This window comes from Coturnix japonica, chromosome 12, assembly GCF_054131305.1.
Source record: "Coturnix japonica strain WE chromosome 12, WE-NBRP24, whole genome shotgun sequence".
NCBI lineage: Eukaryota > Metazoa > Chordata > Aves > Galliformes > Phasianidae > Coturnix > Coturnix japonica.
The window spans coordinates 7,817,785-7,834,502 of record NC_140674.1 but is presented as its reverse complement, the minus strand read 5'-3'; the positions used below and the strand labels follow the sequence as shown (position 1 = coordinate 7,834,502).

Sequence of the window (16,718 nt, the reverse complement as noted above, 5' to 3'; positions counted from 1 at the left end):
GGTAATCTGCTGTCACTGCAGTCATCGCAATAACTGGGCTTCTTTCTCTCTCTCTCTTTTTTTTAATATACTCTTCTCAGTACCACATATTACATTCAGCTGCTTTGGTGCATTCCTGACATTAGTACCATGATGTGCTGTGCTCATTTGAACTGGGAGACAAAAGCCAGATGCACTCTGCTCAAAAAATTGCTCAGTTCTACTGTATGCTGTGAGGTTATTTGGGATGCATGCGCTAGTGTTTCACCTTTTGTCTTTAAAGTGATGTAGGATGAATGTCTTTCAAATGAAAAGACAGGCGACTGAAGGAAAAAAAGGGGGGGAAAAAACAAGTAACAAGATCAAAGACGTAAATAGAACAAAATATGCACAAGAGATCTCATCTGAGATCAAAGATGTGAGCGTAATTACCATGAATAAGACGTGCAGAGCTCACCAGAACAGAATGTTTTGTGTGCCTGGAGAATTCTGCAGAAATGAACCATTCTGTGGGAAATCAAATGCTTTGCAGAGTGAGGAAGGGACATTTGTTCTGCAGTGGAGGGGGGGAAAAGTGGAAAGCTCGTTGTTACTGTGAGCATTGGCTGACCCAGGGCAGGGTAGCAGCCATCGAAGTAAGTCAGAAAAAAACCTCCTAAGGTTTGATCATAAAAAGGTTATGATTTGGGTGGGGAAGAAGCAGCAGACGCAGCTCTTTATCCCTGGGAGATGCGTAGCTCTCAGGCATCCGTTTCCAAGGTTAAATGCAGTGATTGTGTTACAGGTGCAGCTGGAAAAAAACAATTGCTCTGCTAAAGTAACTTAATGCATAGAGGAATTGTACAGAACATGAAGAATTTCCTTTCCCTAACGCTGTTCCGTCAGAGATTGTGAATGTATCTGTGATTTTTATGGCTGTTACTCACACATGCCCACAGAAAGTCCCCATAAATTGAATAAATAAATAAGTTGTCTGTGAGAGTACATAAAGAAAGTTACAGTGACTGAACTGAGATTGCAAAATGCCAGTTCTTCCCAGGGAAAGATTTCACAGGCTTCATCCTGGTCACATATAAGAGAATAGTGATTGATTTCCAGTGGAACTAGTCTAGATTTGATCCTTCCCTGAGAACACGCACTGGATGCAGGTCAGTCCTTGCTGTGTTCCAGAAAGCCTTCTCCATGACTGTCTCAAGCATGAGGAGAGTGTGGGAACCCAAGGAGACCTGGGAGTGTTCATTATTCAGATTCAGACACAGGTCCACATGTCAGTCTTGCTTCCACTTGGAAGAGGGGAAGAAAAGGAAAGTGTGAATGCTGAGCCTACTGTCACCACTTATTTTCTCAGAAACCTTGCTGGAACTGCATTGAGCATAGGGATTTGTATGATGTTTGTGTTGCTGTTTTGTCTGGTGTAGGCTGATCAGGTATAATCTGATTCTGCTGCACGTGAACATTTTGCAAGTACTGTAGAATTTCTATGGTATCATAATGCATTTAAAAACGTATCATTTTTACCAGGCAAAATGATAGCCTACTTGGACAAGAAGTTGCACAGCATCTTCTATTCTCATTAGCACAACAGATCCAGTTCTATCTTCCATCACATCCTCATGGTCTTTCTGAAACAGAGGTATAGAGTTTCAATTGAGACAAGATTTTGTCCTTATGCTGGAGATATTACTTCACAGGCAGAGCACTGTTAAATCTTTAGTCCAGGATGATTTATGTTTTGTCATCTTAAGATCACCAGGTGCTGTCAGATCAGAGACAGGGGACAGTTGATTCTGCAGTGTGTACTACTGTTTCTGTTCTGCGAGTTTGGCTTGGGCTCCCATGCTGTATGGAATCAGTTAACTCACTCAAAAAATGACTGTGTATATATATATATGTATGTATGTGTATATATATTTATCTTGATGGTCTCAATCATATTCACAAATCCTTTTGAAATAACAAGCGTGCTCATGTTTCCTGGGCATCCTGCTTTAGATGTCCCTGCTGAATCTGGAGCATTGGTCAGGATGAACTCCACAGGTCTCTTCCAACTTCAGTCCTTCTATGGTTCTGAACTTGGAGCTCCTCAGTCTCTTTATTTGGATTCAGATGATATAACAATAGAAACCCCTGTCTCATTTTATTCTATAAATGGGTTCCATTCTACAAAATGAACTCAACAGGAATGGTGATCGCAAATTTTGTATGTGTCTAATATATTTAGTTATTTTCATTAGATAATGTTATGGGCTCTGGTTCAAATAAGTACTTAAATGCCAAAGACAGGCACACGAATAATCCCAAGAAAGTCAAGAAGGTGCTTTTATAGTGAATACTTAAGCCTAAGTGCTTGGCTGAATAAGAGCCATACTCTTGATTCTCATTAAAACAGTACCGAGAAGAGCATGTACGTAGTTTGTGCAGCAGAGTGAAGAAGGGCATTAATTGCATGTGAGTCTCTACCTTCTACCATAGTGTTTGGAATTTTGATGCTTGGTCCATAAGTGTTGCTGAAAGGCATAGACTTGTCTCTGAAAAACCAATTCACAATTGCAATTGGAATTCGAAAAATATTTGGTCCTCCTTCTCCCTAGGACTAGAGCCTTCCTTGTGATTCCAGCAGTGAAAGAGTTTTAGGGTGTGTGTAAAGACCACGCAAAGCTTAGTTTAAGTGGGAGTCAGGCCCAGAGTGTGTATATCAGGGACTATTTGAATTACACATTCAGTGCTGCTCATGACTTCTGCAGAATTGTAGAGCATGTTAGAAATAAAATACCGCTTACAAAAGGGGACTTATGTTTCCCATTCCTCTGAAAAAGAAATGAGGAGGAAAACATATCTGTGCCTGTTCAAAGGCTGCCCAAGGACAGCTTTCATTCTTTGTGACCCACTTATATGAGCGGCTTCCGCGGGAACTCTTCAGACAGTTATACTTTAAAAAGAAAAGAAAAGAAAAGAAAAGAAAAGCCCAATCAGTGCATCTAATCTTCAGCCTGACAACAGATCCAGGTTTGAAGCCATTGATAAATATCTTGCATCTCCAGCTGCCCTTGCAAAAATTACACAGAGAAAGAGATGAGCAGTACTGGAAATGAGAAATTAATTCTATCCATGTAAATATCACACAGCACAGTTAAAGATCCTTTTGTTTTTAAGAACTAGGTCACTGAGTTTTAGTTTCAGCCAGCACAGGCTGACCTATTGCTCTCGTGTCATCTTTCTCCAGCCATGTTTTTTAGGGCACTGTGTGAGTACTCTGGCTGTTCTGTTGGTATTGCCAGGCTTCCCAGAGTCCTCCTGGAAGCAGCCCTCCTGCTGGATTTCATGCCCACACCAGAGACAGCACCCTGGCATACATGAGGAAGGTGACACTTAGCAGAGGCTTATCAAACAGGAGCCCCATCACCCCTGATAGCTCACTGTGGGACAGGTGGGCAGCACTGATGGGCCTCAGCCTGCCCTGCACCACAAATCCTCACCAGATCTGAGCCTTCTGCCTTACTCAGAACAGAGACTGTTGGTAAATGAAGCCTTTTAGGTTCTTGTATCCTACCCAAGAACCAAATCAGTACATGCACTGTGGGAAGATAACAAAGCTTTTTCTTACATTTTTTTCACATTGCTTCAGTGCAGTGTTCGACAGTATTTGGGGAACATGCAGTGGGCAGGATCCAGGGGCTTGTGGTGTATCTGTTTGCAACTCCCAGAACATCCAGAAAGGAAAGAGAGACAGCACAAAGCTTGAGTGAGCTCCAGGCAGTAGTAATGGATGTCCATAGAGAGGTCCTATGTAACAGAAAAGGCCTTTTGTGGGAACCGGAGAAATGTGGAGTGACAGAAGGGTTAGTTGTAGTAAAATGTGGCAAAATGTGAGTCCTTTGGGGCTTCTGGTAGTCAGTGACTGAACTAGCAGCAAATATGCTTGGTGGTGTTGTTTCCTAAGGAAGAAGAAAACAGAAACTAATGAAATTTGTTGTAGTTGATTGTGATTTGAAGAAGTTAAGATATTCACCATCCCCTGTAGTAATTCCCTGGATACTATGTCATGTTAGGTCTACCAGAATGAAAAATAGATTTAAAAAATCAGTTTTATCTTTATACAAGCCCTGAATTCTTGTTGTTCCCATCATATAAATATTGAGTCATTGATATTTCATATGTCACACAGAATGGTTGAGATATCAGAGAAGCAGATGATTTGCATAAGCATCCCAGAGGCATTTTTGGCTGTCTAGCATGCAGAAGATTTAGCCTGTTGCCTTTACCCAGAGTCTGCTGTAATGCTGCATGCCAGAGATGATAATTCATTTTGAGAAACGTGATCAGAAGAGCCCTTATGGAGGTGTGACAGATGCAGCTGTAGCCATCACATGAAGTGCTTTCCCATAACCTGAAAAATGTATCTCCTGATTTTCTTTCTGGATGACTTTTTTAGGCATTGTTTAATTGAAGCCGTTGCACACAATGAAATGCCTAAAAGAGCAAGGGGATAAAAAGGTTAAAGTGCCCACAGTCATAGTTTCAGGACTTAATTGGACACTAGCAACTCAACTAGGAGCATTCCTCGGAAGAATGCTGGAGTTCTTGTAGGCTTCGAACAATGGAGATGCGTGGGTTGATGCCATCTGCAGCCTAGGGCTTGTGGAACAAAAAGATGTTTGAAGAAGAGGGAAATTCTCAGAGATATGGTAGAATGGGAATGATCTGAAAGTAATCAATCATTACGGTGACATAAATCACAACACACAACAGCCCACAGCCAGAAGATGTCAAATACCGCCTGCGGCGCGTCAGTCTCTCTGGCATCATCACTTTTGTGTGCCGTGCCACTGCTTTTTTGTGGGCCATCAATTTTGTTGGGTGATGAAACGCGAGAATGCTGCTAGTCCTCCTTCCTCGCTAATGCAAGCTTTATGATTGCGCACCCTAACGTGCACTTAAGGCGCATTCATCCTTTGACCCGAACTAACAATCAATTGTGAACTGGGTGCCAAATCCACCAGATGTTGCTTGATCTCATAATTACGTTAGTGCCATTGCTCCAGCGCAACAGCATCAAAACAATACCAGCCAATCTGGGGCACAAAGGGACTCTGCAACTCTCATGTGGTCATCTGGTTCACGCCTGACATTTTTGCCTAAAGCTCTCAGATGTTAAACTTAATTTTCCTTCCTTGATTATAAGCAAAATGATCTGTGCACAATATTAAAAAAACATTTATCAGCTGGAAAATAGTAAAAGACATGGCATAAACTCATATAAATGTTAATGAAAGGCAGACAAAATTAAGCAATATTATTGTGTTCTTCAAGCTCTTCCACTCTTTAACTTAAAAGAAGATCTGGTAGGGGAAATTGGAACAGTTTGAGGATAAGCACAGAAAGCACTGTTTTGTAATTTACTCTCCTTCTTTTTGTGGTTCAGAACACTGTCTCAACTTCTGCTAAATGGAGCAAGCATAGCTCTCCTTTAACTCATTCCAATATTGATAAACAGGTCAATAAAAATCACGGATCCCTTAATTCTGATAGAATGGCTCTGTCTTCCTGCTGTTGCCTATAAAAAGAAGCTTGACCTACCAGCTGCAGAGCTCCAACCAAGAAACTCTACTGAGTGCTAAAGCATGGACTGTGGCAGTTGTGTGATGGGATTTATTCCTCCAGCTTGAGCAGTGCTCTGCTGAAGGTCTGTGGGGCATTCCGAGTGCAAGGCTCCAAATCACAGTGCAAACGTATCTGAATGCAAATGTCTCAAACTGTTACTCTTTGTCTTGTGAAACTGAGCTAAGTGAAGCTGAAATATAACAAGGATGTTTTCATCCCATTTTTCCCAGCTCTCCCACACCCCGTATTGCCGCTGGGCCTGATGCCCCTCTCATTCATTGGTCTCCCTTCTTCTGGAGCTCAGCCCTGAGCACTGGGGCCAGATGTGGGTGCAGAATGGCACGTGGGACCAGAAACTCAGGGGCCAGGGCTGCTGTGCTGCCCTCAGGAAATTTTGCTTTTTTTAAAGCAGCAGTGATGGTGAAATGGCAGTGTTTGCCTTCTCTCTTGATTGTGAACTATAATGTCTCAAACATGAGACAAGGAAAACTGAAGCATGGGACAGTAACTGCCAGCTAAAAGGAATTTCTAAACAATACAGTTTGGCTTCAGCTTCTAGTATTCTCCATTTTACACTATTTTCACTTCAAATAGAATATAAAGTCAGACATAGAGAAATTTTACTTCCTGCACTACTACAGTTTTCAACCATAATGGTCCGCGTAGACCAGTAGGTAAATATTATACCCTAAAGTTTCAAATGATTGCCATCTTTATGCTTCACATCTGATTTTTAATAAATGTTGTTTTACACACTGCAATCATATTACAGGATGTAGAACTCAGAATAATCGTGAACCATATAGCAGAGCTGAGTATGTTCAGGGTGCACGCACGTCTCAGCTCTGATCTAACAGCACAAATCTGAAGCAATTTCCTTGAAATCAGTTCAATTACATCAGCACAAACCCTATAAAAGTGGGATGAGAGTCAGGCCTTTATTTCTTTTCCAGTCAGTTCTAGAGATATCGCATTTTCCATTTAGTCAAATGAAAAGAACTGTAAAGGGATAGAAGGAAATGATAGAACTAGATTTTATTATTTAACATATGGGAAACTTGGTTATTTTTATTTTTTTACCATAAGCGTATGATGGAAAAAGAGCTGAAGTAAAATGGAAAAAATTCATCTCAGGTGTTGTGTCATGAAATCCAAGGAAGTGACATCAAAGATTAAGTCTGGTCCATTTATTTTTAAGCTGCGGTCTTTAAGTATCAGATTTTATGTCTGGATTTTAATGTGAATTTTAAAATATCTTTTTTCTTTTGGTAAACATAAAACTGAATAAGGATCCGAAAAACCTTAATCTGCCACGTTGGTACCAACCATAACAGGCACTGAAATTCTTTTTTCTTGGAGAAATGGCAGAGCAGAGGGCTCAGGGTATGCAGAACCCTGGCACATGATTGCCCAGGGACGAGCCAGGGAAGTGCAGAGGAATGTGGGGACTGTGGTACGGATAAGACATGGATCCATCACGCTGAGTTCTGCTCTGAGTGCGACACCAAAAACCCTTCTGTGGGAAGAAGTTGACTGGAACTGCTGGAGTTTCTTTTCATGGGTTATTTAAGCAGTACAAGATGTTGTTAATTCTGAGTTTCTTGCATGTTATTCAGGAAAGTATGTCTGATTATGTAAATTAAAAGTTGCTGCTTAGAAATATTTTGCTTGAGAGATTGCAAAGGCGACACAGTAAATGAATTAAGATCAGAGAGTCTTGCTCAAGTGAGAAGATGCATAAGTAACCACATGTGTTGTTGAAAAATACATATTGTTTACAACGTACTCTTACAAGATCCTTAAATATTTCACTTTGAGGTTTGCTTGATATAAAATATTGCATTTGTTCAAGTTTGTCACATGGGCTGGGCTCTAAGCTGACTTGCTGCTACATCCAGAATAAAACCACTATGCCATCCCACTGCAATTTTGGATTTAATTTGGTTACTTTCCATCTCTTTAAGAGAAACAAGAGAGTTTTCAAACCAAAAGGCACTGACTGCTTACCTAATTAAAAATGTATCCATCTGCTGGTTTGGTGGCTGACTTGTTATTCAAAGCATGCGGATCTAAGTAGGTTGATTTATTTATGAAGACCTTATGACACTGAGAGATATGCACTGAAAAACATGTAAAAATAAATGTGGCTGCAGATGGGTATATACACATGGATCTTTATGGGGTTCTAAATAACATAGTGTTTTGGAAAATAGGCTTTTCGGGGAAGGTCCTTTTGTGAATGCTGCTCAGAAAGCAGCGCCTCCTATTGTACGGTGTTGGCCTGCGATGTCAGAGGCGGACATTGGTGGGATGGCAGCAGAGGTTGAACCTTCCCACCAGTATCCCGTTACATTCTGTTGCCATGTGACAGCAGCAGAGGGGCAGTCTGATAAATGGTGTCTGACATGGAAGTGCATATGGAACAAAGGTGTGTCACTGAATTCCTCCATGCGGAAAAATGGCACTCAGTGACATTTGTGGACACTTGCTGAATGTTGATGGAGACCCAACTGTGGATGTGAGCACAGTGTTTTGTAGCTGAGAATTTGCTCTTTCAAATAGTGTTTTTCTGCTGTTTATATCTGTTGTCATTTCCATGCAAATAAATAGGAGACATTACTTTTGGAACAACCTACATACAACTATGTGCTTCTACGTATTTAACATTTAAAGCTCCAACAACAGAGCAGCCAGCTAACATGTGGTGTGGTAGTTTGAGTCTGAATAATCTATAGTGCCTTTTGAGGTGCAGTGATGATTGGTTCTGAAAACTTTGTGTGTGCAATTGACTCTTCAGGAGATGCTACATTTTCATCATTGCTTTATTTAGGGAATGTTTTAAAGTGAATTTTAATCGAAGGAGAAAATCATTATTGCTCACAAATATTGTGTATTGGAATCAGGGTAAATGCTTTCTTCTAATATTTAATTTCATTGAGATATTGGTTGATCTTCACCAAAGCAAATTTCTTAGTAATTACACTAAGGTGAAGGGAAAATCGGGTTCTAATGGATTCATTCTTGATGTCATAAATATTGTTGCAGTCCTCAGGTAAAGTTTATTCACCATTTTATGGGCTCTGGGAAGTTCCCAGTGTAATGAAGCCATCATGGGATTTCCATGCTGGGTGTGGAGCTGTTAGTGTTAAGTCTCACATCATTACTGCTGCAATTCCACTGGCATGAGCTGGCTTCTTTAACTAATATAATGGACTAATGCCCATGCTTTGTATACGATGCTGTAAGCAAAGCCGAAGTTGTAGGTGGTCTGCATTGGCCACCTGAGAGGTATAAGGAAAGTGGAGAATTACGTGGCTGGGAACAGTGCTGGAGGAGCTTTATGGCCTCTGTTTCTGTTTACAGCACTGTTTCTAATGGGCCCTTCTCAGCTTTTCTTCCCTCCATGGGCCTGGCCACATTTCTTCAGGTTTTGTGTATGTTTGCTTGTGCGTTCACATTCATACGTGACAAAAGAGACAGAAATGATCCCTTTATAGACCACCTGACTGCACTGATAGCCTAGCAGATTGAAACCATCTTGCATCTAACAATGAAGTTGCTTTCAGCAGAAAGGTATTTTGTACCGTATCAAGCTCTGACAATTGTGCTCAGCTCCACAGAAATGCATTTCTCTAAGCCAAGGTCAGTTTAAACTGGTTCCCCAGTATATGCATTTTTAAATTCCCTGGGAATCTCTTTTTATTTTCATGTCAAGACAAGCATGTGGGCTTCTTAGCGCCAACAAAGTACAGAAATACGATTTGTACGTAGATTTAGCCAAGGAAGGATATTAGACTGAGTTGGGTTTTGGTAGGAAGCCATTTTTTGGGGTAAAACTCTGGAGATGTTTGAATAATCCTTATACTAACAGATGTCACCACCGGGAATCTGTTTTACTTTTACAGCTCTTTATTTGAGTGTCTTGCTGGCATTTTTGGTTACTTTGGAACCATGGGTGAAACTCAAACAAATCTGTGCTGTGCTTGTGCTTTGATCTGTCCCAAAGATACGTTTTGATGAAAGTTCCCGATAGAAATCAAGGAAAGGAAACCTGTACATTTTACTTTGTGTGCTCCCTTCGTGCAGAACCATTCTTCTCTGCTTCCATAAGGAATGGATAAAAAAATTGTACCGGTAATCCTTCGCTTTTGTTTCCAGTGCACTGCAAATGGCTGCTTTCCTGGTCCTGTGTGAGCCCTTGAAATAGGGGACAAGGGATCGCAACGGGTCAGGGCAGATGGTTAGTCACACTCCTCCTTAGAATCGAGCCCATTGTCTGGGCGCTAAGCAAGTTTTCCACTGCTCATTTCAGCTGCCATTGGGAACTGTGGGCAGCGTGGTGACACGGGTAAGGATTCGTAATAGTGATGGGCAGGGGGCCGCTGAGGGAAGGTGGCGGCTCTGGGGCAGGAGCAGCACTGTGCGGTTCTTCCCGAGCATAACAGTTTTCCTGTTTTCATCAGGATACCACATGAGAAAATATTTGGGGAAAAAATGTTGTTGGAAACACTGGCTGTGTAGGTATTTGGAAAGTCTGACAGCAGAGCGTCTCAGTGAGGCAGTACGAGTGAGTCATCTCTAATGGACACGGAGCTCTGAGGTAGAACTCAGAACTCAGAGGCGCTCCTGCTGCCGCGTGCGGGAGGATGGTGTGGGTTCGGGCTGCTTCTGTCAGCGGGATGAGCTGTGTGCTGCTGGGGAGTGGGGAACGGGCTCAGCCAAACTGTGCTTCCGGCCAAGGGAAAGCTGCCTGATGGTGCCAGCGGTGCACTGAAATAACAGGAACTAATTTCTATCTCCTAAATTAGAAGAATTCTTAAAATTAGGTTTGTGCCTGAGCAGCACGATGTGCAGGCATGGACCCATGCGGGTCTTTTGTTCTTCTGTCCCTGTGGTGCTCACATCCCCGAGAGTGGGCTTGGCAGCCGGCTGTGTGAGGGGCTGCACGAGGATATCCATGTTTGTGACAAGAGCCAGCAGATGGGTATAAATGAAAAGCAAGGCAATGCAGTGGCAGCGCTGCCAGCACGGCAAACTTCATCTTGTTCTCTGAACACTCCTCAGATCAGTGGCAGCACAGAGGAAAACAATAACCGTCACCTTTTTGACATAAAATCAATCAAATGGCATTTTTTGTTCTTGTTTTATTTCTCCTATTGTTCTTCTTGCGGGTTTTCATTTCTATGTCTTTTTTTGCTTGGCGTGAAATGAATCTAGAATTTGCAGTATTTTGCAATAAAATCAGTGCAGACTGTGAGCTAGAACACATGCAAATGCATGTACACAATTTCCCCAGCTAGAGGTTCCCTTAAAACGTGACAAATCGTTTCTTAGATAATAAACAGCCATTCTTTGCTGCCTGCAGCTTCTCTGTAGCGAGGACAGAGACATTCAGGGAATGCATCAGACAGAGATAAGCCCAGCATTATTATTTCCAGGTTGGCCAGTAGACAGCAGGTATAAAAGGTCCTTTCGTGCCTTACAGATGTTCCTGAATGAAGCTGTCCCTCTTTGTGGGAGCAGCGCGGCAAACAGTGGCTGCCTGCAGTTCTCTCTGAGCTGATATTTATTCAGCTCCTCTGTTTTAAGGCAGGCATGGCAGGCACTCATCTCCAGCCAACTTGTAAAGTTGCACTGTGACAGCGACCAAGAGTGTCTCAGGAAACCTGTGCAGAGCTGAGCACAGCCCTCCTCCTCCCTCTCGATCCCTGCCCAGCCCGGGCAGCACAGCATCCACTCTTGCATTCATGGAAAAAAAGCACAAATACTTTCCACTTTTGGGGAGTATAAAACCCAGAGTCTTACATTTTATTCTACAGAAAACCAACCCGTCTGTATCCTGCTACTAAAAAATGGCACAGTAATAAAGAAGGAGGGGCTGGTTTTGTTCCTTAGTGTAAGCACAGAAACAGTTTCCTTCTATATGGTTGCTAGAATTTTGTTCATTAGTCTGGGTGGAGTATTGCAGAGAGCATGGCTCATTCAGAGCTCATTGGGATTTACTCTCTTGCAAGTGCCAGAAATGTTCAGGGCTCCGTAGGGAACCTGTCCCTGGTACAGCTTGATTGGTACCATCATTGCATAAATAATCTCTGCAAAGATCACTGTCTCCAAACACACAGAAGAGCCATGAGTCAGAGCAGCGGCATGCTGTTCTTTAGGTTATTTTATCAGACTTTGCTCCGTAATTCTCTGTGCATCCAAAGGCATTACTGCAGAACATTGAGCAGGACAATAAAAACAATCCTGTATATTTTATGTTTATTTATTTTTAGTAATACTTGAAGAGATTAATGGCAGAGAAGCTGAAATTCCTGCAGGAAAACAAATCCAAAACATTGATATTGATTTAGGATTGATTCTATTCCACACGAAGGGCCCGGTTCCACCTCTTCAGCTTTCCTAGCCAAACTCCTATGAAAATTCATTTGACTTCACCTTAGACCAGACCAAAATCTAGCTGAGAAATCCCAAACTGCGACCTTGTTCTTGAAAGAGGAAAGCTACGTCCGTCAGACTCAATCGCTTCCCCACTGCGGAGATGGGTGTGTGCTCCTAAAGAAATCTGGATGTAGTTTGCGATCCCCCCGCGCTCAGACTTCAGCCTCACCCCTCGCGTTCAACCGAGGCTCCTCCGAAACTGCCTCCAACATCTTTCCCTGCCACTTCTGGCCCGGGCTGCCGCTCCCTCCGCGGTTCCTCCTGGTGGGAGCAGCCCTCCCATGCCCCCGGCTGCCCCCCGCTGTCCCCCAGCCCATCCCGCCCTGCTCGGCGGCTGGAGGCCGATCGCCTGTTAGAAGCGCAGCTGCTGCGGCCCGGCAGCACAACGCCAGCGGTGCTCGAAAGCCTTTTGTAATCATTAAGGGATCTGTTCACCTCCGCAGCTCTCAATAACCTTTCGGCGCAGTGTAGGCACGCACATTCCGCTCTGAGTTGCCAGGCATCTGTGCTCGCACTGCCAACAACCTGCGGGGCTGCGCAGCTCCGCACACGTTGTTCTCGGTCACGCTCCGACTTGGGACAGCTGCGTTTTGCTGCCTGCCCCCGGCCTGGGACGGCACAGCGAGCCCAGCCCTGTGTGCACTGCTGAGGTGGGGGCTCTGCTGTGCTGCATCGGGCCTGTTGTTGGGTGACAGGCTGCAGCACTGAGCGTGGCACTGGCTGCATTTCTTCCTTTTGTTCCTCACTGTATCTGAGCTGCTTTTCATGTTTTACAGTTTGCCGGTGCCCTTCGGTGCTCGCTGTTGGTAGGCAGCACAAACTGTATCACAAACACTCCTGTTTGGTCAGTGCTTTTGGTGACGGGATTTCTGTTTGGGGACCTGATAGCAGCATTCTGTAAATGTTAGGGATTGCACTGGACAGAGCAGGAACAGCCGCTGCTTCACTTGGCACTGACACTCACCCAGCCCTGCTTGGGGAAGGGAAGAGTCCTGCATGGCTGTCCCTGTGCTGCCAAGGCCTGGCTGGTGCCCAGTCAGAAGCTCACCATCAGGCTTCTGCCATTAACATAAAGGCTGCAGTAAATAGGGAACTGTTGAGATGATGGTCATGGTTAAGAGAAGGAAGTGTCAATACGATGCAGTGCCTTAAGCTGGCTTGTTTTGCAGAGTGGATTTGCAAATGAGCTACAGATCTGATCCCTTTCTTATTGAGGTCAGCAGCAAAGCTGCCGGTGATCCCAACTGGAACAGAACTGCTGTGCTGCTGTGCTGCTCTCCTCGCTGGAATGCTGCAGCTTTCTGTGCTCCGGCAGCAGCTTCAGCTAACGGCAGCTCAGCCCGGGGAATCGCATCCTGCTTGGACCCTGCTCCCACACAGCTACCAAGGGGTTTGGTCAGGTTTGGTTGGGCAGATGTGCTGTGCTCACAGCTCTGACAAAGGTCGGTGAGCCCGCAGGGGATGGTGCGCAGTGCGGTGCCAGTGTCAGCCGTGCCACCATGCTGGGCGCTGGGCCTGCAGGGCTGTGCAGGGCTGTGCTGCAGGCACACAGCTGCCTCGGGCTGCAGTGCCCTCTGTGCAGGGGCTGGCTGGGTGCGAGCTGTGTGGGAGAGCGGTAAATGGCTCACATTTTTGTGGGAAAAAGCTTTTCAGAGGAGCCGGGTGCATTTTCCCCTCCAGGCTGTGGGATTGCATACTAAAGGAGGATCTGCGCTTCCTCCCCCCGCTGCTTCTTTTTCCTCCTGCTTTTCCCCACCTCAGCGTGGTGCTGGGCCCCAGGAGGCCCACGAGCACACAGCGCTTCCTACCGAGGCTGTCACTTGACTGACAGCAAAAAGCTTCTGGGAGATGGACGAGTGTGAGTAGGTGGGCAGGGGGAGAAAGGGGAGAATGGCGCAGTGTGCAGCAGCCCCACATCCCGCTGGGGCAGGAAGGCGCCAGGCTGTGCGTGCTGCATTCATGGCCGGGCAGGGTGCAAGGCAGCTCCTTGTGCGGAGCCGTGTGATGCTCCAGAGCCCTGCTAGGAACGGTGCTTGCTGCGGGACTGTGATCTGAGCACACCGTACCTGCCAGCAGGATGCTGTGTGTGTACCACAGTGTTCAGCAGTGCCTCAGAACGAACAGCAAACAAATGGTGAATGAAGGGGAACAGCAATCTATCTGTGATAGCTGCCCTGCTGCTGCCAAGCACGGACAGGGCCGGATCCCAGTGTGCGCTGTGGGCTGTGGGCAGGGTCAGCCCGAGTGCTGCTGTTGCTGGCATGGCCGTGTGGGCATGGCCGTGCTGAGTGACCCCGAGTGAGGAAGCAGCAGTTGTTTTGGCCTGGCTTCTTTCACACCCTCCTAACAGCCAAAGCGCAGTGGAGTTGGTTCAACTGGGGCTGTTTCAGTTGTTAAATTTACAGGCCCGATTTGTATTGTCTGTGTTTATTTCATCTGAAAAGATCACTGAATTACAATGGCATCAAAACACCTGGAATCTTTTACAGGTTTCAAGGTATGTCGTTTTTTTATGACAACTGGTATTTCTGTCATTGCAATAGAAACAAACGAGGCTTCTGCCCCTCCAGCAGCTCCGCATCATTCACCCCGACGTGAAGGTGGGAGGCTCACATCACTGGAACCAGCGCTGCCTGCTTTAGGGTGCCTTTTCAGAGGCAGCAAAGTAATGATCACATCGTTACCGCAGATGGTGCGGGGGGTGCCCGGCGCTCCGGACGGGGCAGCGGGGCGCTCGTCGCGGCCGCCAGGTGTCGCTGTTGCCCAGCGGTGCGGGGCGCTGCGGGCCGCTCCGTGCCCGGTGCCCGCGGTTCCGGGTCGCCGCGTGGTACCGTGATGGGGCGGGGGCTGCTCGGGCTGTTTGCCGTTCCTGTACTTGTTCATTCATCTGCTCCGCTCGTTATTCCCTTCTCCTCCGCTTTCCCCGCTCCGAAGCTCCTCGGGCCGCTCCGTTCCCGTCCCCGCCGCCCGTTTCGGCCGCCGCTCGCAGGGGCGGTGCGGGGCGGGGCGGTTGTATCGGGGCGGGCTGCGATTGGCGGCGGTTGGCGGCGGGTCCCGCCCCGTTGGCAATGCCTATGGCCGCGCGCCCATGCGGGCGTTATTCCACTGGGATGGCGCGGCCGGGCGGCATGGCCGGGGTCCCCGTCGGCGCGCTGCTCCCGCTGCTCCCGCTGCTCGTCGGTGTCTGCGGGGCCGTCACCGGCTCCCGCGTGTATCCCGCTAACGAAGGTGAGCAGCGGCCGACCCGCGCTCCCCGCACCGCGATAAAGTTCGCTGTCGGTGCCGGTCCGTCCGTCCGTCCCGCTGCCCCTCGGGTGGTGCCGCGAGTCGGGGCCGCACAGGTGCGCGGGGCGGAGCGCGGTGCCGCAGCCCCCGCACCTCTCGCACCTCTGGCCGGGGCAGGAGCCGCCGTCTCCCGCTGTTCTCCCGGAGCGGCTCCGGGTGGTGCCTGAGGAGCGGGCTGGGTTCGGCTCGGCGCGGGACAGGCTGCGGCGGGATCCGGCCCGCTCGTGGGTGCCGGTGGCCGGGCAGCGCTCCGCCGAGCGTGCGAGGCGCCGCTCGTTCGCTGTTGTTTGCTCCGCTTGCTTACACTGCCCCGCTGCCCCGCGCCGCCCGAGCGGCTCCAGCAGCGCAGCTCCGTATCTCTCAGCGCGGGCGCCTGCCCGGGTCCCCGCGCTCGGGAGCGCTCGGCTGCGCGGTGTCTCCGAGCTCGGCCGGAGCGTAACGCGCTGTGTTTTGTCTCCGCAGTGACCCTGCTGGACTCCCGCTCGGTGCAGGGGGAGCTGGGCTGGATCGCGAGCCCGCTGGAAGGAGGGGTAAGTCCGCCGCTATCGGATCGCGAGGGCAAAAGGGGGCGATTAGTGCGTTTCAGAGAGCCCTAATGGCGCGATTAGCGCTGATTGCGGCGGGGAGGTCGGGTTTCGGCCCGGGCTCGCGGAGTGAATTACTCTTTGTTGGGGAAACTCTATACTCCCTTCGGATGGCTCTGTCATGGAAGAAGTAGAAACCAAAAGGGCAGAAAAGAGGTTTCGGAATTAAGGGATCGGTTCAGGCACGGGCTTAGGTGCCTGTTTAAAGGCGAAAGACCGACGAGAAACGCGATCCGGCGGCTGAACCGGCTGTAATTACTGCGACCGGGGGCTGGCTCCGTCGGGCCGCGCTCCGGGCGCTGCCGCTCACGGGTACGACGTGGGTCGGTGCCGCCGTCGGGTTCGCGCTGCATGCGGTGCGCTGGGGCTCCCGTTGGTACCTGCAGCGCAGCCTGTGCCGCCCGGCTCTGATGGTGCGCGTTTCTTATAGAGGTGACTAGAAGAGAGTCGCTCCGATTCCCTGCGGGGCGGTGATAGCAGCAGGCTCACCCGGAGGCGGCCGGGGCTCAGCGCGAGGCAGCGGAGGGGCTGCATGCAGCAGGGCAGGGTGCCCGCAGCGCGACCCGCTGCTGCCAGCCCGTGGGATGCAGGGCTGTGCTGCTGGGGCTGCCGGGGTCACCTCGGTATGTGGTTAGAAGGGGCTTCGTTAAAGAGAACAACTTAAAGATGCAGGCAATGCACGGTACTCGTTAATTACAATAGTTATTTTTTTTTAAAAAGCCCCCCACTCAAATCCTTTTAGTATTAGATGGCTAAAGCGGCTTAGTTACTTCTCTTTGAGCACCCTAAGCCAAACTGGATGAAGAATAAGTGCTGAAAGAGCTGGAC

General features: G+C 47.6%; 1 protein-coding gene across 2 annotated transcripts in view; it reads left to right on the top strand.

Annotated features, from left to right (window-relative positions):
* Positions 1-16,718, top strand: part of EPHA4 (EPH receptor A4) — a 231,670-nt gene that overhangs the window by 123,259 nt on the left and 91,693 nt on the right. Inside the window, exons 1-2 of one of the 2 annotated variants that reach the window (XM_015871334.3) lie at positions 15,121-15,249; positions 15,769-15,836. In XM_015871334.3, coding sequence (XP_015726820.2) covers positions 15,132-15,249; positions 15,769-15,836 — 186 coding nt within the window. In that variant the 5' untranslated portion in view covers positions 15,121-15,131. Of the gene's footprint in view, positions 1-15,120; positions 15,250-15,768; positions 15,837-16,718 lie in introns of those variants that run through there. The other variant, XM_085513542.1, reaches the window with a different exon arrangement.